Genomic DNA, 23,653 nt, shown 5'->3' with positions numbered 1-23,653 from the left:
AGTTGTTGTGAACATGTAGATGGGCTATTTTCAATAAGCCAATGTATAGGGTTAAGTGATTAAACAGATGGTGCTATATCAACATATTGCAGGGCCCTCAAGGACCCCTGGGGTCCATCAGAATCAGAATCAAACTTTATTGTCACATCACATTACAGGTAATATGGGTGAAATTCTTAATTGTACAGGCCCATTAATGCAGTTAAAAAGATAGATAGAATAGAATAGAAATACAGTAAAGTGCATTTAAGAGAGTGGCTAATGTACATAATAATTTAAGGGAAGGAAGTGTTTGTAATGGGGAGTCCAATTAAAACATTGATCAGATCATCTGTGCATTAAAAACATTGTTCAATGAGTTCAGTGCACAGTGTCCACATGCTGAGTTCTCATTCAACAGTCTTATTACTGCTGGATAAAAGCTGTTACAGAGTCTCGTGGTGCTGCTTCCGATGCTCCTCCATCGCTTGCCTGGCCGTGGGTGCCGCAGTGACTTAAACAGACCATGGCTGGGGTGGAAAATGTCCTTGATGATGCTTCCGGACTTAGCCACACACCGTTTCCGATGTATGACCTGGAGAGGGGGAAGCTCACCGCCCACGATGCGCTGCGCCGTTCGCACCACTCTCTGTAGTGCCTTTTGTTCGGCTGCGGTGCAGTTTCCGAACCAGGCGGTGGTGCCACTCGTCATGGACCCCACTTTGAGAACCACTGGATTAGATAGATAGATAGATAGATAGATAGATAGATAGATAGATAGATAGATAGATAGATAGATAGATAGATAGATAGATAGATAGATAGATAGATAGATAGATAAAATTGTCAAATTGTGATGAAGAACACTCCAGCATAGATTACTATCATAATATAGAGCTTAAACTCTTTAACAATAAACTTTGTTTTAACTTAGGTCACTAGATAATATTTTACTGAGTTGAAGTTGCTCTATATCTATCTATCTATCCATCCATCTTTAATTATACAACATTATGTTTACTGTATATTTATTGTATATTTATTTACTATATCTCTTATAGGGCCCTTAGAGGACCACTTTACCCATTCTCAACATATCTTCTTATTAGTGGTCCTCACTAATGTTCATCATACGATGGCACAATTCAGAAAACCTGCCCACAGTGACATCATCAGTAGGCAGGTTTGGTCATTTCAAACAAGATTTCAACCTCATTATTATTATTATTATTATTAATTAATTAATTGACACAAATGGTGTGTGTCTCTCTGTCTGTCTGTCTGTCTGTCTGTCTGTCTGTGACAGTTACACACCTCCTCCACCAGGGGGCAAAAGGCATCTATCGCTCTGGCGTGCGTGCCTACTGCCTAGTCCTTCATTGCGCATGCGCCAAGCACTTTAACCCAGAAGTTAATGCGTGTTGTTTTCATGGCGGTGAGAAGCTAAGCGGTGAAAAATGTCTGCTAAAGGAGGTAAAATGTGTCAAATAGAGTCTGTACGGCTGTCTATAAATGAACACATGACGTCGGTGCGAGAGGAGATATTGTGTGTTTTGGAAAAACACAAACAGCGTGATGTTTGTGTGAAGCTTAATGTCAGAGTGTTTGTCAGCGAGCGTCTCAGTTTGGCTGCAGAGTTGATGTTCAACCTCTTCCAGAGAGAGATAGAGACACTAGAAACTCTGCTGGAGAGACGAAACAAACTGCTGGACGACATTTTACACCCACACATCACACTACACAGAACAGGTGGGTTGAGCTGCATTTTAAATACATGTTTACATACGTTGGACAGCAGCTTAGTTAGAAGCTAAGCTACTAGCTGAAGCTGAATGGTTTCTCTAGGGACACCGTTTTCCGACTGCATCTGTTATGCAGTGATGGAAGACGTACTCACACTATAATTAACTTAAGTAAAAGTATCTATACCACAATGTAGAAATACTCCGTTACAAGTTTAAGTCCGATATAAGACATTTACTTGAGTGAAAATACAAAAGTATAGACCAATTATTTGTTTACCAACATTTAGCCCTGGTTCAGAGCGTTAGTGAGTTCCCTTTAACGCCCTGGAAGACCCATATAGTCCGCTTGCCAGAATGTGAACCCGGAAATGTTGAGTACACCAACGTTTTATGTTAGAAATGTTGAGTATGGGTCCCCAGCATGTGGAAACTGCCGGATGCTAACTTGCATATGTTGAGCAATTTTCAGAATTAGCGTAATTAGCTTTTATTAGCATAATCACCTATATGGACAATAGTCCCGGGCCTTAGGGATATTTTCGCACTAATCAGTCTTAAATGCACCAAATTTGGCCCAGATGTAGCCCAGGGCATGCTCTAATGATTTAGCTAGGGCGCCCGAGCGGGCGACCTTTGGGGTCGCCATAGCGGCCAAATCCAAAATGGCCGCCATGTAAAACGGTTTTGGCTGTAATTTTTTAACCTGATGAGCTACAAATACAAACTTGGTGTCTATTTCATGTTTTTTGACCATTGCAAACACATTGGAATGCTTATCATTACGATTGGGTGTGTCTGAAACCCTAATTTGCATATTTCCAAGATGGTGGCTATGTGAAAACTTAACCTTTGACACTTTTGGCAAACTTGGTGTCGATTTTATGTTTTTTTAAGCATTAGAAACACATTGGAATGCTCCGATTAATTATTAAATCTATCTAGAGCACTCTAATTAGCTTATTACCAATATGACCACTATCAACAACCTAAAAAAAGCAACCTATGTATGTTACACATACAATTTTACCGAACATTAGAAAAATGGAGTGGCGCACATCCCTATTGATACAGATAATAGCCAGTAGGCCACGCACACAACCACACAACAAGGTTTGTTGTGTAGAACCTCAATGTTCCTCACATCCACATAATAAGGTGTAACAAACTCCGGCTTTTCCTCTCTTCCATGCGCTAGCAGGATGTGATACTACATCAGCCTTCCTTGGCCATGGGAAAAGAGTGCATGGGCGGAGGAAGGCAACACTGGATCTCAAAGTAGCACCTGATTATGTCGATGTGAGGATGCCTCACCAACAATGAGGGGTCCAGACTACAACATATAAGCACAATGGGCATGCCCATATATGGGCATAGATAGATACCTTTATTGATCGCACAGGGGAATTTCAGTCACCCAGAGGCAGCACAGCAGTCAGAGTTACATAGTTACGTAAGGAATGTATACAGCAATACAAAGGTAAGACATAACAATAAAGAACCATCACTAAAGAACAAAAGTATACACCTGTACAAACTATCCTGCACTATGCAGAAAAATAACAATAACACCAGGTTACTGTGTCCTGTCAAACCGTGCAACCAGTACAATCACTGCAATGCAAAGAAAAGTGACAAAGTGTCCACAGTGCAATCAGTAAAATAACTATCTAAATGTAATTAGAGGTCAGAGTCCTTGGTACATCTTTTATTCCAAGTTATATGACCGGGAGCAGTATGGGTTAGCGCCCCCAGCCTGTGTCTTCGTTGAGGAAGAAGCTCAACAAACCCACGGTGAGGCCTTTAGGAGGGCCATTCAAGCAAACCGGCCCAAGGAACCATCGCGCCAGAAGGAAATGTTTGGATCGGGGTGTTACAGCGGATCTGGTGCAGCGGATCTGGTGCAGCGGATCTGGTACAGCGCTCAGGTCCTGGACCTGGTGAGACGAAGGAGGAGCCCGGCCAGGAGGCCACCCACAGAGCCTAGTACCTCCACGTGCCAGAGCCTCCCCGAGTTCCAGCAGAGTAGTTCCAGAGAAGCGGACTGAGTGGCCCTGTCTTTCCCTATAGGACTGACCGTGGGTAGCTACCTGGGACGTACGTTGGGGCTTGATCAACCCCGGCTGGGTCACCTGGGCGAGGGTGTATGTTGCGAGACCCGAAACACCCTATGACCTCAGGCTACAACACTGATGATACGTCCCAGGTGCATCCATGTGATGTATTCTTTATAGACAGTTGACCTGGCAGAGCGACCAACGTGTGTCTCGTTGTAAATCCTCATAGCTACCTGCACAAAAGACATGTCAAGTCTCAAACACTTCCACCCGGGGTAAGTGAATCTACCCCGGGATGCCCCACTATATCCTTGTGAAGGGAGAGGGAGGTGTTTGCCATGATGGCGTCCAGCCTCCTCACTGTACGCACCTTAGCCACCCCCTCCAGTGAGGTCCCCGCGACGGAGCCCACCTTCCTCACCAGCTCTTTGCAGCATCCTGTTGCACACGCCAAAACATCTGAGTCTTCTCAGGAAGAACAGCCTGCTCCTACATTAGAGTATGTCAGACCAGTCTAACAACCTGTTCAGGTGCACTCCTAGAAACTTGTAGTTGGCTACAATCTCCACCACCTCAGCATTTATGGTGCTGGGGACCGGAGGTACCCTCTTGGTCGTGCCATAGTCCACCACCATCATCCTTGGTCTTGCTAGCATTGGGCCGGAGGCGGTTTGCCTCGCTCCAGTCCACAAAGTCCTTCGCCATGCTATCGTGCTCAACAGTGTTGTCACCTGAGATGCAGCTGACCACCGCAGTGTCATCTGAGAACTTCTGTAGGGGACATGTCTTGGAGTTGATCGGAAGTCAGATGTGTATAGGGTGAACAGGAAAGGTGACAGCACTGTGCCCTGGGGACAGCCGTGTTGTTCACCAGCACCTCCGACTGACAACCCTGCAGTCTCACATACTGCGGTCTGCCCGAGAGGTAGTTTGTGATCCATGCCACCAAGCCGTGGTCCACATCATCAACGCAAGCTTCTCAGCAAGCAGTTGTGGCTGGATAGTGTTGAAGTAAAAACACATGATTCTGACTGTGTTGCCCAGGGTGTCAAGGTGTGTGAATGCCCTGTTTAGCATGTAGATGATGGCATCATCAAACCCAATGTCCGCCTGGTATGCAAACTGAAGGGGGTTGAGGTATTCACTCACCATCGGTCTCAGTTGATTCAGTACCAGACGCTCAAAGGTCTTCATGCCCTTTGATGTCAGAGCCACTGGCCTGTAGTCACGAGGTGCGACTTTTCTTAGGCACCGGGACAATGCAGGAAGATTGCCACAGTTGCGGCACCCTCCCCGTCTTCAGAGAGAGGCATATCGTTTGGATCGGTGGTTCTGGACAACCGCCTATCCAACCAACTTGACGCTGGTCATATAAATGTCCCTGGGATCAGCGGCGACCCACGTGCCAAGTTTGAAGTTGGTCGTTTGGACAATTCTCGAGATACGTTAACTATAGAAGGACGTATGTATGCACGTACAGAGTTTTTGTGCATTAATTGTAAGATTGTTTCATATACTCCTATCTATATCAATAGGAATGTGCTGCACCCCATTGTTCTATCTTTCAAATACATTATATGTGTAACAAAGGTTGCTTATTGGCAGTGACGGAGTCGCTCCATGCCGCTAGAGCGAACTCTCTCTCCTCCGTCCTGATACTCCTGGACCTGTCTGCAGCGTTCGACACGGTGAACCATCAGATCCTCCTCTCCACCCTCGAGGGGATGGGTGTCTCAGGCTCTGCACTCTCCCTGTTTGCATCCTACCTGACGGGTCGCTCCTACCAGGTGATGCTGAGAGGGTCTGTGTCAGAACCACACAGGCTCACAACTGGGGTTCCCCAAGGCTCGGTTCTGGGTCCTCTTCTTTTCTCTCTCTACACTACATCTCTTGGTGCTGTCATCCACTCCCATGGCTTTTCCTACCACTGCTATGCCGATGACACCCAGCTGATCCTCTCATTCCCCCCCTCTGATACCCAAGTGGAGGCACGCATTGCTGCTTGTCTGGCTGACATCTCGGAGTGGATGTCGACAAACCACCTGAAGCTCAACCTGGACAAAACCGAGCTGATGTTCCTCCCGGGGAAGGGCTGTCCGCACCGAGACATGGCTATCACCATTGATAATGCTGTGGTGACCTCAACTCGGACTGCGAAGAATCTGGGTGTGACCCTGGACGATCAACTGACGTTCTCGGCAAACATCGCATCAGTGACAAGGTCCTGCAGATTCCTCCTCTACAACATCAGGAGGATTCGCCCCTTCCTCACGGAGAAGGCAGCCCAGGTGCTCATCCAGGCTCTTGTCATCTCCCGCCTGGACTACTGCAACTCCCTCCTTGCTGGTGCTCCGGCATCTGCCATCAGACCTCTGGAGCTGGTTCAGAAAGCTGCGGCTCGTCTGGTGTTCAACCGCCCCAAGTTCTCCCACACAACCATCCTTCTCCGTTCTCTACATTGGCTCCCCGTAGCGGCTCGCATCCAGTTCAAAACCCTGGTGCTAGCCTATAGGGCAGTGAAAGGAACAGCTCCTTCTTACCTCCGGGCTATGGTCGATGCCTACACCCCTGCCCGACCACTTCGGTCTGCCACCTCGGGGCGACTGATTGCCTCGTCACTCAAGGGTACTTCTGGCCGATCCACACGGTCACGACTCTTTTCTGTTCTGGCCCCACAGTGGTGGAATGAACTTCCCACTGATGTTAGGACAGCAGAGTCACTGCCCATATTTCGCCGCAGGCTGAAAACTCACCTCTTCAGGAAACACTACCCTTCCTCTCTGCCTGACCTACTTGTTGTTAACTAGTTGTACGAACGCTTGTTTTCTATTGTTGTATTGTTTATTGGATCTTGTTTAGTCGATACACTTATTTGTTTTAGCTCATGCTCATTTGATTTAGCTATTTTGTCTCATCTGTTTAAGGAAATAGGTAGCTGATATATTGCACTTTTACCTTAGCGCTAGGTATACTCTTGGTTGCTTGTTTTTGCAGAAAATGCACTAAAGACTTCTGGTGATTAGTAGTTTTCGTTCCCTACCTATGTTGAATACACTTATTGTAAGTCGCTTTGGATAAAAGCGTCTGCTAAATGACTGTAATGTAATGTAATGTAATGTATTAAGGTTGTTCCTAAAAGTGTTCTGGGTGAAAATGTTGAATACCTTTTTGGGGATAGTGTTGATATTGTTAATAAGTAAATTAGAGTGCTCTAGATGGATGCAATCAGAAAATCGGAGCATTTCATATGTTTCTAATGCTTAAAAAACATAAAATAGACACCAAGTTTGCCAAAAGTGTCAAAAGTTAACATTTTCACATAGCCGCCATCTTGGAAATATGCAAATTAGGGTTCAAGACACACCCAATCGTAATGATAAGCATTCCAATGTGTTTGCAATAGTCAAAAAACATGAAATAGACACCACGTTTGTATTTGTAGCTCATCTGGTTCGAAAGTTACAGCCAAAACCGTTTTACATGGCGGCCATTTTGTTTTTGGCCGCTATGGCGACCCCAAAGGTCGCCCGCTCGGGCGCCCAAGCTAAATCATTAGCGCATGCCCTGGGCTACATCTGGGCCAAATTTGGTGCATTTAAGACTGATTAGCGCGAAAATATCCCTAAGGCCCGGGACTATTGCTGAAATATTGTCCATATAGGTGATTATGCTAATAAAAGCTAATTACGCTAATTCTGAAAATTGCTCAACATATGCAAGTTAGCATCCGGCAGTTTCCACATGCTGGGGACCCATACTCAACATTTCTAACATAAAACTTTGGTGTACTCAACATTTCCGGGTTCACAATGGGGCTCTATGGGCTGGCAAGTAGACTACCAGGGCTATGCGCTTGTACAAGGAATTCCACTGCCCTGCGAGTGCTCAAGAGTAGTGAAAATAAACAAAACCATTTCGCTACTCACCGAAGCGTCTATTCTCGGAGGTGGGAAGCCTCTCAGCACCCCACCTCCATACGGATATTATTAGCAGCTGCAAAGCTGCTGCTCTAGAAAGAGACTGAGACATCGTCATCTGCGACCCCTATTTCATCCGTGACACCTATTTGTCATTGGCTGTCCTGGCTGTCCTTCACTACTTTAAGCCAATGGGGACGTTTTGAAACTGTAGGCATTTTAAAGCTCAATTCTAGCCAATCAGAGCACAGCATGAGCTGAGTAGGCGGGGACTAGCTCATGCAGCCAAAACGAATGTCAGCCCACTGCTCGCAGCAGAGACTGAGATGCGGTTTCCGAAAGAAAAATCTTTTTTTTTAAATAAAGGCTGTATATGTAATATTAATGGTGATTTGGCAAGAGCATGGCATATATATGGTCGGAAATAAAAGGATATGTGACCAACAAGTCGTGAAAGCAGTTAAAACTGGTTATGTTCCGTGAGGAAGGCCCCTCTTCTCCACCAGCTCCCCCCGGGGAGAAGAGAGCCCGCTGGGGGCGGACAGGTCACACGGTCCACTGTGGTCTCCACAGTGGATCACAGCCCGGTTTTCCGCTCGGTTTTCACCGGTAGATGAAAACCGGAGGCCGAATTGGACTACACACGCCCACACAAAATGAATATTAAAGTTACTACATACTGTCATGAATTAATAATAACCTTTATCACGAGACACCGACAAATCACAACAGATCACTCTGACCTGCTCTGCTCTGCTCTCGGCGAGCAAGAGGAGCTCTCCCCGCCGCAGTATGTGTGTGTGTGTGTGTGTGTGTCAGTGGTGGGAAAATACTTTCTTTTTTTTACTTAAGTAAAAGTATCAATACTGCAATATAGAAACACAAGTAAGTGTCTGGTAATCCAAATTTGCTTGAGTAAAAGTACAAAAGTATTGGCATCACAATGTACTTATAGTACCAAAAGTAAAAGTACTCATTATGCGGTCGTCTGATCCGCTGATGATCCATGTTGTCGCTATGACATGAGTCTGAAAACCCAGAGGGAATCATTTCAGTTGAAAGATAAATGGATAGATAGATCATCTATCCATTTATCTTTCAACTTTTGCAATGAGATGAAGCGATTGATAGATCACATAGATTAGAATATAGGCCTATGCATAAGATAGATAGATAGATAGATAGATCGTTTATTATAATAATATTATAATAATATTATATATATATATATATCGATTATATATCAGATATATATAGGCCTATTATTAAATTATTGTTGTTGCTGTGAACACTAAACATTGTGAGCTTGTAGATCTGCTATTCTCAAATTGCCGAAATGGGGTTAATGGGAAAGGTTGATGAAGTGGTTTTCTATCAAAATCCACATAGTAACTAGTAACTAAAGTTGTCAAATAATTGTAGTGGAGTATAAGTACAGTGGGGGGTAGCAGCGCGGACCCTGTTCAGTGCCCCCCCGGGAGCGTTTTGTCAACGGAGGGGGGGGGGGGGGGGGGGGTGATACGCGGAGCCCTACTTCTCAATTTCGGCGTTTTTCCCCGTTTATAAAAAAAAAAAAAAACGTTTGGTCCCCCCCCAACGTTGGTGCCCTGTGCTTCAGCACCTCAAGCCCGTTGGATAAGCCACCACTGCACGGCGCGCACATACACGGCGCGCGCACACACACACACACACACACACACAATACAGCATGCAGCTGCTAATAATATGACTGTCAAGTCATATTTATTCTTGTTTTTATTCACTCCACAGTGCCTGTCACTCCCTTCATGAAAGAGGCAGATGTGGTTTGCTACTGATGGGTTTTATTAAGCATCTTTCTCAGCTTAATGTACCAACGTCAAACTGTGTTAAACACAAAACAAATAAACAACGATAAGGATGACATAAAACATGTAACGCACATAAAACATAGGAAAGAAAATGCACTTAAGAAATAAAATTACCTCATTGACTGTATGATATCAAAGAAGGGAATGAACCTTCAGGAAACCCAAACAACAACACTGAAAACAAACTGAAATAAAACAAACAATCAATTAAACTCATAATAAAACATGACATACAACTCATTGACAAGAACATAAACGTTGACATGTAAAATAAAACAAACCTTGGTTCAGCGACCACGCTGTAAACAAACATTGTGCTCTCACGGTGAGCGTCACCGACACTCTGAGCTGTGAGTGAGGCTTCAACCCGGTAGAGACCATATAAGGGAGCGGCCGGAAGCTGTCACAATACAGCTTCCGGACAGCTTGTGAAAATAAAATAATTATTGGCTAAAACAAAATAATTCAAAACGAATAAGCTGTAGCTGCAGTTACACTCCCACCAAATGAACTTTGAATTCAACAATTTAATTTCAAATAATGACCGTGAGCTTATTCTGCTTCCAGCAGTATAACAATGTTCTGTTCAGAACAGTAAACCCTGGTACAACCTTTTTCCTCCAAACAGAACTCTTATACAAATACATTCAAATAACAACCGTGCCACATTGGGGCTTCACTTAAATTAGTCTCAACATTATGACCTCTGACCTTGACCTTGTTCAACATTAAAAAATTTCACTCAGCTGATTTTGTCAGGTGGTTTACCAATTTTTCCTTTTCCAACCTTGACATTTTTTACAGGCAATTCCTTTTTCCTTTGCTCCTTAAACTTTGTCTTTTTCTTTGCATTCACATCCTCATTTGATGAAGCTGATCGTCTCCTTTTCCTTCTCCTTATGCGTCTGCTTTCCTTTTCCACTTGAACATTTAGCATCCTTTTGTGACTGTTAGTTGTAGGGTTCCTTGCAGTCAGAGGATCCTTGACACTCTTGCCAACTGCTGCCGTCTTCTTGGTGACAGCAGGTTGCTTGACCGACTGCTTCTTTGCCTCTGTCGCTTTAGCCTGCTTGTTGAGCTTGAAAGAAAAAGCACACACTTTGTTGCCCTCTTCTTGGGCCTCTTGTTGCTTCCCTTCCATGCTCATTTCCTTGCATGGGCTCCCACCATTACCTATTATGCTCCAACCCAAATCAGTTTTCTGAGCAAATGGTTGGTTCTCTTCACCACATACAACTCCTTTAGGCATCAGCGCTTGTAGGCAGTTATAACCAATTAAAAGACCAACTTCACAGTCAATTTTTGGTGCAATTTGTTCCAAAAGATGTTTTAAATGTGGCCATGCCTTGGCGGTCTCTGGCGTTGGAATATGTTCCCGGTTGGCTGGTATGAATTCACGACTGTAAACTATTGGTATTGTGATTTTCTTTGATGAAAATAAACCTCTTACTTGCAGATCTGTGAGCTTTTTACAGGTGATAGTTGTTCCTTGTGAAGACATGGTGGACAGCTTAAGTTTGACTGGTTCTGAAGGTGCTTTCAGAACGTCTGCCACTTCATCAAGAATAAAGGTAGAGTCACTCTGTGAATCTAACAGAGCGTAGACAAGTACTTCTTTGGCTGTATCCTCTGAACTTGAAACATAAACCGGTACTATAGCCGACGTCTGGGTATTGTCATCTTGCATAATTCTGTTAGATATATCTTCCTTGGTGTCGGTTTGTGTTGACTGTGACCTTTTTTCCTTGTTGTAACTTGGTGCTTTGAATTGTTGTTGAGGTGAGAAGTCTTTGTGTAGGCAGGTGGGGTGACGTCTTGAGCATGTGTCACAGACCATCCTTTCATTGCATCCCTTGGACTGATGACCTGTATTTAGACATTCAAAACACAGCCTCTCACATTGTATGAATTTCACCCTGTCATCAAATGACCTTTCAACAAATTTGCAACAATTAGATAAACAGTGTCCTGTTCTCTTACAAAGATGACATGTGACCATCTGATTTGCATTTGTAGTGGTTGTAAATGTTCTTGCAGTTGGGTTTTGGGGTTTGGGCTTATTATCTGGATCACATTGACGCAATGCACTGTATGATGTTATGGGGTTGCATGCAATGCTAGCTTCCAAATTCAAGAATGTAACAAAATAGCTGAAATTAGGGAATTGTCCATATTGTAACTGATAAGTTGTGGCTGCTCTGTTCCATTTGTTCATAACCCAGTCGGTTAACCTTGTTGCGAGTGCTTGATTCTCCATAGCATCATCAAGGACCTTCAAATGCACATTGTGAACAATTGCAGCTTCACAACCACGTAAGAAATCAACAAACCTCCTTAACTCTACACTGTCTCTTGGGGCAATGTTTGACCAGGCATGTAACTTGTCTCGAAATGCTTTGGCAATAATGAATGAGTCACCATATCGATCATCATCCATGCTTCATAATATGAATCTTCTGTGTCACTCAGAAAATAACCCTCTAAGGCCTCCTTGACTGTTCCTCCAACATATCTCTGAAGGAAGAATATTTTTTCAATTGTAGGAATATTTTTCCTTTCAATTAAGGTTTGGAAGGATGTTTTCCACATGTTGAACTTCAGTGGATCACCACAAAAGATGGTAGGCTCTGGGATGGGTAACCGGTTAGCAGTAATAGCTTCTGCCAAACATCTGATTAGAGCAGTCTTGTCTTCAGGTACATTTTGAGTTTCAGACTTTAGGAATGGTGGGTGGTGTTGTAAAATGGTTGGCGAAGAATGTCTTTGTTCATGAATTTGCAGGTGTGCCTGTGAGGCATTTTGTTGTTTAAGCTCCTCCAATCGCTCCAATTCCTTCTTAATTTCCTCCACTACCTGCTTTCTTGTGACATCTTCTGCTTCCATATATTTTAACCTTTGCTGTTGGTGCTCCTGTTCTGCCATGATTTTTAAGACCTCTTTGGTGGCTGTTAACTCAGCTACCGCCTCTTTCTCTCTAACTGAAAGTACTTTCGCACCTTGTGAAGGAGCCTTTTTGGAACCACTAGTATACTGCGTGTGCTCTGTACGCGTTGAGGCACTGGAGCTTGTGAACGTATCAAAGACTGAGCTTACGTCAGGCCATTTAAACTCTTCCCCATTTCCTTGAATATAGGATTGAGCATTGTTAACCACATTTTTTGTAACTTCTATACATTTATCCAGCCTGTGACGCAGGTTACTGGTTGGCATCTGGATTTTTTGATACTCATCATAAATAGCATTCAACTGTACCAGATCTCTTTCCACTGCAGTAATGTAGCCTTGTAAACTACTATGTGGAGCTTTGTTAATTACACCTTTCCTTGTTGATTTAAGCTAACTCTCCACCAGACCGATTTATATCTGCGAAGTAACTAGTAACTAAACATTTCAAATAATTGTTGTGGAGTAAAAGTATAGACAATTGGAAATACTCCAGTAAAGTAAAAGTAACTCAAAATTGTACTTAAGTACAGTACTTGAGTAAATGTACTAGTTACTTTACACCACTGCACGTCAGTGAAGAAAAAAAGAGAAAATGCTGGCAACATCAGGGAAACAAGCCCAAAGTCGCTTATAATAAGCAGACCTGGCAATGCTGGCAGGCTATGCTGAAAGTAATCTCTCAAGAACAGCAAAGGGCGCTGTTTTTCCTTTTTTTGTGGCGATTGGTTCCCAGATTAGCATCTCAATGGGCAAGTCGGCTGACAGACTAAATGCCAACTTTTGCCAACCAAATATCAGTCTGTTGCAGTCTGAAGTAGTCTGAAATAGTCTGAACCAGTCTGTTTGATGGAGAGTCGCCTTTAGCCTGAAGCTTCCAATGCTGATAAACACAATCAAAATTATAAGAGAGTCCTTGCAATTTTTTGTCTTGCAGACTTTTTCCCTTTTCAGTTAGTGTGCGTTCCCTCTCTCCCCTTCGAGGTTGCAAAGCCTCTTTATCAATGACTGTACCAGTATCCTTAAACACTTTGCTTTTTACTGTTGCTTGTGGTGATTCTTCAGCCGGCTCTGTTTGTGCAGGCTCTTCAAGTGGTTCAGGCGTTTTAGCTGCCTTTGTTTTCCCACCTTGCTTCGACATTTTAAATAGCCCACACTTTTAACCATTTAAACCATTCAACAGTTCCTTTGATCCATGATGTTGCATTTAATAAAACACAGTGTATGCAACACTTAAAATAATCAAAAACTGTACCACCAAAAGAGATAACAATGTCCTTCATTTATCAAATGCATTTGCATGAAAATGCGCTTTTCCTCTTCTTTTCAATTGTCTTTTCAATGTCTTTATGCACCTTTAACACTGTCTTTGTGTTGTGCACTAACCTGTTGCTGTTGGGGGGTTAACAGCAAAAAAGGCTGAGTTTGTCTGGGCAACTGAAGTCTTTAAAGGCCACCGAGCAGCTCCGCGAAACGGCGAATAAGGGCAGAGGAAACGGCCCGCTTGGCCCGGTTCGGCTGGGCTGCTGTCTTGTAGACCCCCACGGAAGGGCTTGGACTGCCGTGGGTCGTGGTATGCGATGAGTTTGACTGTCACTCCCTTCATGAACGAGGCAGATGTGGTTTGCTACTGATGGTTTTATTAAGCATCTTTCTCAGCTTAATGTACCAACGTCAAACTGTGTTAAACAAATAAACAACGATAAGGATGACATAAAACATAGGAAATAAAATAAAATTAATTAAATTACCTCATTGACTGCATGATATCAAAGAAGGGAATGAACCTTCAGGAAACCCAAACAACAACACTGAAAACAAACTGAAATAAAACAAACAATCAATTAAACTCATAATGAAACATGACATACAACTCGTTGACATGTAAAATAAAACAAAGCTTGGTTCAGCGACCATGCTGCAAACAAACATTGTGCTCTCACGGTGAGTGTCACCGACACTCTGAGCTGTGAGTGAGGCTTCAACCCGGTAGAGACCATATAAGGGAGCGGCCGGAAGCTGTCACAATACAGCTTGTCAAAATAAAATAATTATTGGCAAAAACAAAAATAATTACAAAACGAATAAGCTTTAGCTGCAGTTACAGTGCCCTCTACAGATTTTGGTTAATGGTAAGTTCAAATCCTCCAGATCTGTAGAGGGCACTGTGGAGTAAATACAAATAATTTCCGTCTCGCTGACATATTTTATTTTCTGCCCAAAAAGTGTATTTTACGGAGTAGGTGGGGTGCTGAGAGGCTTCCCACCTCCGAGAATAGACTTTCAACAACACATAACAACCTTTGCTTCGGTGAGTAGTGAAATGGTTTTGTTTATTTTCACTACTCTTGAGCACTCGCAGGGCAGTGGAATTCCTTGTACAAGCGCAGAGCCCTGGATCTTCCAGGGCGTTAGAGGGAACTCACTAACGCTCTGAACCAGGGCTAACCAACATTGAGACTGGATGCACAGCACAAGGTGATTGTTTCATGCAATCAATTCTCAACCTGTTGTTTCGGTGGCTAGTGCTGCGCGCCCTAGCGAGACCTGACAGAATGGGTTTCATTTGCAACCAGACGTCGTCTGTTAAGGGGTCTATTGGCATCAAATTACACTTAAAATGCTGAAAGTAATAGCATTCATTGTGCAGAATCCCACATAATTTTTAAATGTGTTGAAAATAGACCATCTACAATGTGTTTCTATGAGCTTGTAGATCGGCTACTTTCAAATAGCCTATATATAGAGCTGAAGTGGTTAATGTATGTTTTGTGACAACAATCAAAACATAGGAGTTTTGAACTTAGTAACTGTAATTGAGTAAAAGTACAATAATTGCCTCTGAAATGTAATGAAGTAAAAGTATTGGAAATACCCCGGTAAAGTAAAATAAGTACTTAAAGGGCAAGACCACTTTGGTAGAGGTTTGGTTTGTGTAGTTACCTTGCCATGATGTAACTCCAAAGGTGGACAAGAAATGAAAAATAATTGTTCCATTAATTAGAAATTGATAATTAAAAATATGCTCCCCATTGACTTACATTGTACACTGAAACAGCTCTCAAAGTCACTCTTTTAGCCCATAAACAAAAACAAACTAAGCTGATTCAGACAATATAGAACATCACCAAACCCAGTACTGTTTATTTTTTTAATAAAAATGTTAACTTCCTGATGATTTTACTATTTGAAGATCCGGATCCGGATCTGCCGATCCAGTCCAGGTTTTCTTTCTAATAAAAATAGCTAAATCAACAGTAAGTTAACATTTTTATTTAAAAAAAAACAGTACTGGGTTTGGTGATGTTCTATATTGTCTGAATCGACTTTGTTTACATTCGTTTACATGCTAAAAGAGCGACTTCGAGAGCTGTTTTACTGTACAATGTAAGTCAATGGGGAGCATATTTTGAATTATCAATTTCTAATCAATGCAGCAATTATTTTGTATTTCTTGACCACCTTTGGAGTTACATCATGGCGAGGTAACTACACAACCCAAACCTCTTCCAAAGTGGTCTTGCCCTTTAAGCACAGTACTTGAGTACACTAATGGGCCGGCTGCCCGACTGCCTGTGGCATGTAAATAAAACATTCGGGCAAGTGGATTTGAGTTTAGTTCGCCATAAACACAAGACAGTATATGTCTATAAACACTCAAACGTAGCTATACCACTCTCCCTAGCTTGGTCTCTCACACACTCTCTCACACACACACACACACACACACACACACACACACACACACACACACACACACACACACACACACACACACTAACAAAGTGTTGAAGACACCAGCACGTAATGGTGCTGACTGTGTTCTATGCTGTCAGTGCGTCAATCTTGCGCTGTCCTGCCTCTGTCATAGGTGGAAAGACCACTTAGCAGATTCCATGATGTGTCTTGTGGTGCCATATACAATTTCACTCCTGGCAAGCAGGCAGTCAACATTTTTGTTAATTGAAAAACATAACACAGCTTTTCGTTGAGGCAACCAGGTAGGATGAACAGAGCAAACTTCTCAATTTAGTCCCCCCCAGGATTCTGCATAGAAAAAGTCTTGATTCCGTGGGGAACAATCCTGATTCTGCAGAGAACAATCCTTGATTCTGTGGCTTGATGGTTAATTTTCCGCGGACATTAAAAAACAACCTAAAATGACCAGTTATCAAGCAATAATATATTAAGTTGTAATAATGAAGTAAAATCCTTTATGAAATGGATACAATAAAAGGTTATACCAATTTAAAACACTGTCAGGAACCTAGTCATTGAGCCAATGTTACTGGTTATAAATAGAGATGGTCCGATACTAATCACTGATCCAATCATGTGGGAGGGCATTTGTATTTATGCATGTAGAATTAATTTTTTACCAATTTATGTTGTAGCAATAAGAGACAATATGTCTGAAAACACTGGCTTACAGTAAAATTATTGGTGACTAAAGAAATGCGAATTAAAGGAATTAAGACAAATACTGCCAATGCCTCTGAACATTGGCTTGCAGTTATTGCACATAGCCAAAATCGTAGAAGTCACTTTTAAGTTTAGCTTGAGGGAGAGGGTCTACCCTCTACAGGGAATTACTTGATATCTCTAGGCTACAGAAAACATTCAGTTGGATATTAAACACACTTACGGCAAACAAACCGTGCATTTTGTGAACCATGGCTATCTATCTATATAGTGGTTAGAGCACATGCCTTTCATGCAGAAGGTAGTGTGTTCGAACCCCTCATATTAATTATGTTCATATTAATTATGTTAAAATACAGAGATCTCCATAGACATGTTTTTTTTTTGAATTTTTATTGGAGGATAAACCCCTTGAGATGCAGCATCTCGTCTTCCAGGGGGTCCTCAGGCACAACACACAAACATTGATACAAAACAATCACATAACATTCAACAACAACAACAACAAAACATACACATAAGGGCTCTCACACCATCTCAGACCAGTCTACATCTGTTACGCCACAATAAAAATAATAATAAAAATGAAAAAATAAAATAATAAAACAATCAATTATGAAAAATATAAATCAAAAGCAAGAACAGTTAGATTTTAGGGAATCAAGCAGAGATATTTTGAAAACAGAAAATGAAATAATTGATCTAAGTAAAGTGGATAAATGGTTCCAATCAGAAGTTTGAGTTGTTGTGCTAATGCTACCTCTTCTCTCCTCCGTCTGTCTGTGTGTAAAGAGGTTTCCCCTGAACATGAGGAAAGGAGCCCCAGTCTGGTCCAGGAGGAACCACAACCTCCACAGATTAAAGAGGAACCCGTCACTCTACCTTGTCAGAATGCCTTCATTGTTATTCCCAACATCCCGACACGTGAGTGTGAATGTAAAACGTCACATTACAGGTAGCGTCATACTGTCATTAGAACATCTCCACCTGGCAACCCTTTACTGCCTTTTAATATTGAGCATTTTGTTACACCCAAATGCTCGTGACCAGTTTAAAGTTAATTCTTTTTTTTTGTTTTTAAAGCTTCATTCTACAGTTCTTATATGTAGCATGTTCCACCCAGATGCTACTTTCTGTACACATACTCATAGATTTACCTCTTTAGTACACTCAAAGGCTTACTGGCCAGGTACTAGGGGTGGGTTAAATTAATCGATACAGCAATAATCATATCGTATTACTTGCTGATAATTGTATCGATACAGAGGCTACAATATTGATATGGCAGGAAATGCTGTGTGACACGGCTTTAAAAAAACTAAACATCAGCATCAGTTTATGCCCGACAGTGACGATATACATGATTCAATCTTTTGCATTTATCCATCAAAACATTATTTATTTTTATTATTTATTTCCTTGCTTTTTGTTTGAACGTTATCAACTAGGTTTTTCAAATTGATTAGGAAACTTAACATTTTCTGACATTATATTGATTAAAACGTCAGCAATCGGTGGTCTAGGACTCTGTAAAAGTCAATTTAGTAGGACACGCGGTCATTATTCAAAATCAATGCATATCGCGATACATATCGTATATCTGTATCGTGATACGTATCGATCGTGAGGTTGTAGGCAATACCCAGCCATACTTGGTACCAAGTAACATTTCCTCCGCACCCAATGACAGCTTGAATGTGTGAGATCCTTCAGCAGTGACGGCTGCTCCTCTGTCTCGGCACTTGGCTTAAGGGTTCCTTGGAACAAGGCTCTGGCCTCAACAGTCCAGAAGGCAAACCTCTGACCAAGCCTTTTCAAACGAAAACATAATCGTATTCTTAACACATTGGGTGCCAAAACCGGGAAATCCCGGTTTTGCAAAAAGTGACGCTGAGTGCCAAAACCGGGAATCTCCGTGAAGTCAATCTTTTAGTTATTTCCCCGTTTTTTTTTCCACAAGGGGGGGGGGGGGGGGGGTCTAGCGCAGTGCTGGAATCACCCACGGGGACTCTGAGAAGGAAAGGACAGATGGATCACCGTGCCAAAAAACATGGCGCCCGTGACAATATATTGGTTAAAACGTCAGCAATCGGTGGAATGGGACACTCTTGTGGTCTTAAACTGGTGTCTGCCGTCACCCATGTTTTCAGAGCAGTATTATGTGCAAGCCATGCGCGCACACATGCACACATGCACACATGCACACACACAGCTATAAAACAGAGGAAACACTGCATAGAAACATTTAAAGTTAAAGCATTTAATGATGTTCTCTCTCTCATTTTATATTTTGCCTAGATTTCCTGAACCTCTCCGTTTCCCCTGAAGAGGAGAGGAGCCCCAGTCTGGTCCAGGAGGAACCAGAGCCTCCACAGATCAAAGAGGAACAGGAGGAGCTACTTCAAAGACCAGAGCAGGCTGATTGGTCAACGATGACATTACTAGAAGTGATGAGTGAAGGTGATGATGAAAACATACAGATAGAGCCCGTTGCCAGCACCTCAACTGAATACATGAAAAAACAAGCTGATGTAGTGGACTGTGGAACATCACAACCAACCAGTGAAGTCCTTTCTTCACACTGTTCTGAATCTGACACTGAAGACAGCGATGAGTGGGAGCCCACGGTAGAATCGGACACTGAAAACAGTGACAAGTGGGAGACCAGGAAAGATCAGTCGCCTGACCAGCTCCTCTCTTCACACTGTTCTGAATCTGACACTGAACAAGGTGATGAGTGCGTGGAAGCCAGGGTAGATCATTCAGCTTTAAACAAACTGAAATCACAAAAGGCCCAGAATGTGGAAGGACATAGATTGTCTTTGAGAAACAAGCTGTCCCAGTCCCGGAAGCCATCAAAACAAAGTCAATCCACGAGGAGTCACATCGAGAAGACAACTTTTAGTTGTACAGAGTGTGGCAAAATGTTTAATCGTAAGGAAACTCTGAAAAGGCACACAATTATGCATACAGGAGAAAAGCCATTTATTTGCACAGTTTGTGGCAAAGGCTGTAATGACAAAGGTAATCTTAAACAACACATGAGGACTCATACAGGGGAAAAGCCAGGTCACAAAGGGAAGAAAACATTTATTTGTACAGAGTGTGGCAAAATGTTTAATCGTAAGGACAGTCTGAACATGCACAGCATGATTCATACAGGAGAAAAGCCATTTATGTGCACAGTTTGTGGCAAAGGCTTTATTATAAAAGGTAATCTTAAAAAACACATGAGGACTCATACAGGGGAAAAGCCAGGTCACAAAGGGAAGAAAACATTTATTTGTGCAGAGTGTGGCAAAATGTTTAATCGTAAGCACAGTCTGAACATGCACAGCATGATTCATACAGGGGAAAAACCGTTTACATGTTTAGTTTGTGGCAAAGGCCATATTCGTTCAAGCAGTCTAAAATCACACATGTTTACTCATACAGGTGGAAGGCCCTTGCCCTTTGCTTGTACTGTTTGTGGCAAAGGCCATATTTGTTCAAGCAGTCTAAAATCACACATGTTTACTCATACAGGTGGAAGGCCCTTGCCCTTTGCTTGTACTGTTTGTGGCAAAGGCCATATTTGTTCAAGCAGTCTAAAATCGCACATGTTTACTCATACAGGTGGAAGGCCCTTGCCCTTTGCTTGTACTTTGTGTGGCAAAGGCTTTACTCAGAAGGCTATACTAAACAGACACACGAGGACTCATACAGAGGAAAAGCCGGTTCATAAAGAGAAGAAAACATTTATTTGTACAGAGTGCGGCAAAATGTATAATCGTAAGGAAAGTCTGACCAGGCACAAAAAGATTCATACAGGAGAAAAGCCATTTTTGTGCACAGGTTGTGGCAAAGGCTTTAATGACAAAGGTAATCTTAAAGTACACATGATAACTCATACAGGGGAGAAACCGTTTACTTGTATAGTTTGTGGCAAAGGCTTTAATGGCAAAAGTAATCTTAACAGACACATGAGGACTCATACAGGGGATATGCCCGCTTTGAGTAAAAACATTGCCACTGAGTGACAAAAGTGAGGCTTTAAAGTCTACAAAAGGATTGAGATTAAGAATCAAGGTGTTGTAGAACTAACAGCAGTAAGAATGAAACACAAGGTTTTAGGGATGTGACAATATGAAAATGTCATGTCATGATTATTGTAACTTGTCACATCCCTCTTTATCCCTCCCTACTTACATTTGGGTTTATTAACTCAACCCGACAGCATCCGGACATGGATAACCAGTCACAAATCAGTTCTATAATACAAATACACAGTATGACGTATTTGGTCTCTATACAGTTGTGATTATATTGAATTGTTTAAAGATGAAACAAAATATGTTTATGGCAATGTATGAATAAAGAAAAAGTTCTATAGAAAGAAGAGGAAGTCCGCAAACTGTTGACGCTCCAGCGGCCACAATTTTATTTAAGGCTCACACAACGTTTCAACCCTTTCGGGTCTTCATCAGGTATGAAGAGTGCAGACATAGGCAGGTTAAAATAGGGAGCAAACAATCAAGTCACAGCTGTGTCGGGGATAATGGACCCACCCCCCCCCCCAATCTTAAGGGGACAGGCTACAAACAGTATAATGAGTAGAAAAATCACACCCAGTGTGAAGTGGGCGGTGTGGTCACAGTGGTCATCACAGTGATGGAAGTTCACTTAAAGAAAGAAAGTAATATTGTGGACTAACCCTAATATTGTGGACCAATCATTGTACACCCCTAACTTATGTGTTTTTTTTAAGTGCATAGTCCTATTTATAGGGCTATGCACATGTGTCATGTTTCACTAGCCAATCACAGTCCTGAATAGACTGTGGCCAATCACGGTGCAGGGTTAGGGGGGTACACTGGTGGCCAATCACAGCGCAGGATTGGGGGGTGCAAATATCCAAACCTCACATATAGGGGCGGTTCACCGCCCAAAAATAGAAATTAATTCATTTTATTGACATAATGTAATGACATAATGCAGCACAATACAGTTTTAAGTGGCAAAAGAGCCAATGGACTAATTATAGGCAGTACATGGGTGTTTTTGGGATCCCAAAAAAGACGCATTAGGAATAGAGCAATCATTTACAGGCTCCAAATAGACATCACTCGAGGCCTAGATGCACAGATCAAATAAGTGAACAAGTACACAAATATGCTACCATAGGGAAGGCATAGACAAAAAGACAGTATAATAAAAAGAGAAAAATTAAAAGACAAAAAGCTATTACAGAAAAGGTTTGGTCAAATTCCTCATTCAGCCCATGAGGGGCCATGGTATTTAATGTATATATATAGAAGGATTCTCGTTGCAGTAATAATCGATTCTGATCGCCCCCCCCCCCCCGAGGGGGCCTATCTACAGCTGCCCATAAAGCAGCTGCCCATAAAAGAAGTGATCACATGTTCCACAACTTTTGTTGTTTACCTGAAACTACGAACTTGCATATGTGGGCAAAACCAGTAGAGCCCTACGTACCCGCATAAGTGAACACAGAAGTAACATTAGGTGTGGGGATGAACGAAACCCAGTAGCAGCTCATTTCAAGAAAATGGGACACAGTATTGCCTCTCTACGCTACTGGGGTATAGAGAAGGTAGATAGGCCCCCTCGAGGGGGCGATCAGAATCGATTATTACTGCAATGAGAATCCTTCTATATATATACATTAAATACCATGGCCCCTCATGGGCTGAATGAGGAATTTGACGTTAAACCTTTTCTGTAATAGCTTTTTGTCTTTTAACTTTAAATGTTTCTCTTTTTATTATACTGTCTTTTTGTCTATGCCTTCCCTATGGTAGCATATTTGTGTACTTGTTCACTTATTTGATCTGTGCATCTAGGCCTTGAGTGATGTCTATTTGGAGCCTGTAAATGATTGCTCTATTCCTAATGTGTCTTTTTTGGGATCCCAAAAACACCCATGTACTGCCTATAATTAGTCCATTGGCTCTTTTGCCTCTTAAAACTGTATTGTGCTGCATTATGTCATTACATTATGTCACTAAAATGAATGAATTTCAATTTTTCTACTCATTATACTGTTTGTAGCCTGTCTCCTTAAGATGGGGGGGGGTGTGTCCATTATCCCCGACACAGCTGGGACTTGATTGTTTGCTCCCTATTTTAACCTGCCTATGTCTGCACTCTTCATACCTGATGAAGACAAGTGGTTGAAACGTTGTGGAGCCTTAAATAAAATTGTGGCCGCTGGAGCGTCAACAGTGTGCGGACTTCCTCTTCTTTCTATGGTGTGTATTTTTGAGCCCAGCACCTGCCAATTTTTACGGAGATGTGCGTGCTTCCCTTTTTGTTCTGAGTAAAGAAAAAGTTCTACCAGTGATTCTACAAGCAGGCTTTCTCCCAACAGCCACCCATTAACATGCTAATGCGGCATGGGCTTGAACTTAAAGATGGTGCCTCAACTACTAATTTAGTAGGTTTAAAGGGATATTTCACTTTCAAACATGTTTGCGGTCATTTTAACGTCGACTCAGGCTTTTGTGAGCACCCTGGACAGTTTTTAAGTTGCTTAATTCGGTATTCAGATATTTGATATCCATTTTAACAGACATGCCACCTTCCTATTCAAACCCATTGTAACTTCAAACTCCATTTTAACTATGAAAGATTATAGGATGTTTTTTTTAATGAATCTAACATGGCTAAAATGGAGTTTGAAGTTACAATGGGTTTGTATAGGAAGGGGGTGTTCTGGCGTGCTCACAACAGCCCAAGTAGAC

General features: G+C 42.2%; 1 protein-coding gene across 1 annotated transcript; it reads left to right on the top strand.

Annotated features, from left to right (window-relative positions):
• Window positions 1-1,446: 1,446 nt before the first annotated feature.
• Window positions 1,447-21,153, top strand: LOC308092732 (uncharacterized protein). Its single transcript, XM_080438833.1, has 3 exons — window positions 1,447-1,728; window positions 17,703-17,834; window positions 19,209-21,153. The coding sequence occupies exons 1-3, from the start codon at window positions 1,458-1,460 to the stop codon at window positions 20,927-20,929; spliced, it is 2,124 nt and encodes a 707-aa protein (XP_080294959.1). The 5' UTR covers window positions 1,447-1,457; the 3' UTR covers window positions 20,930-21,153.
• The last annotated feature ends 2,500 nt before the right edge of the window (window positions 21,154-23,653 follow it).

Source organism: Gymnoscopelus braueri, assembly GCF_963280865.1.
Source record: "Gymnoscopelus braueri genome assembly, chromosome: 10".
In the NCBI taxonomy this organism is placed as follows: domain Eukaryota; kingdom Metazoa; phylum Chordata; class Actinopteri; order Myctophiformes; family Myctophidae; genus Gymnoscopelus; species Gymnoscopelus braueri.
Note: the sequence above shows the minus strand (reverse complement) of the source record. Positions and strands in the feature narration are given on the sequence as shown.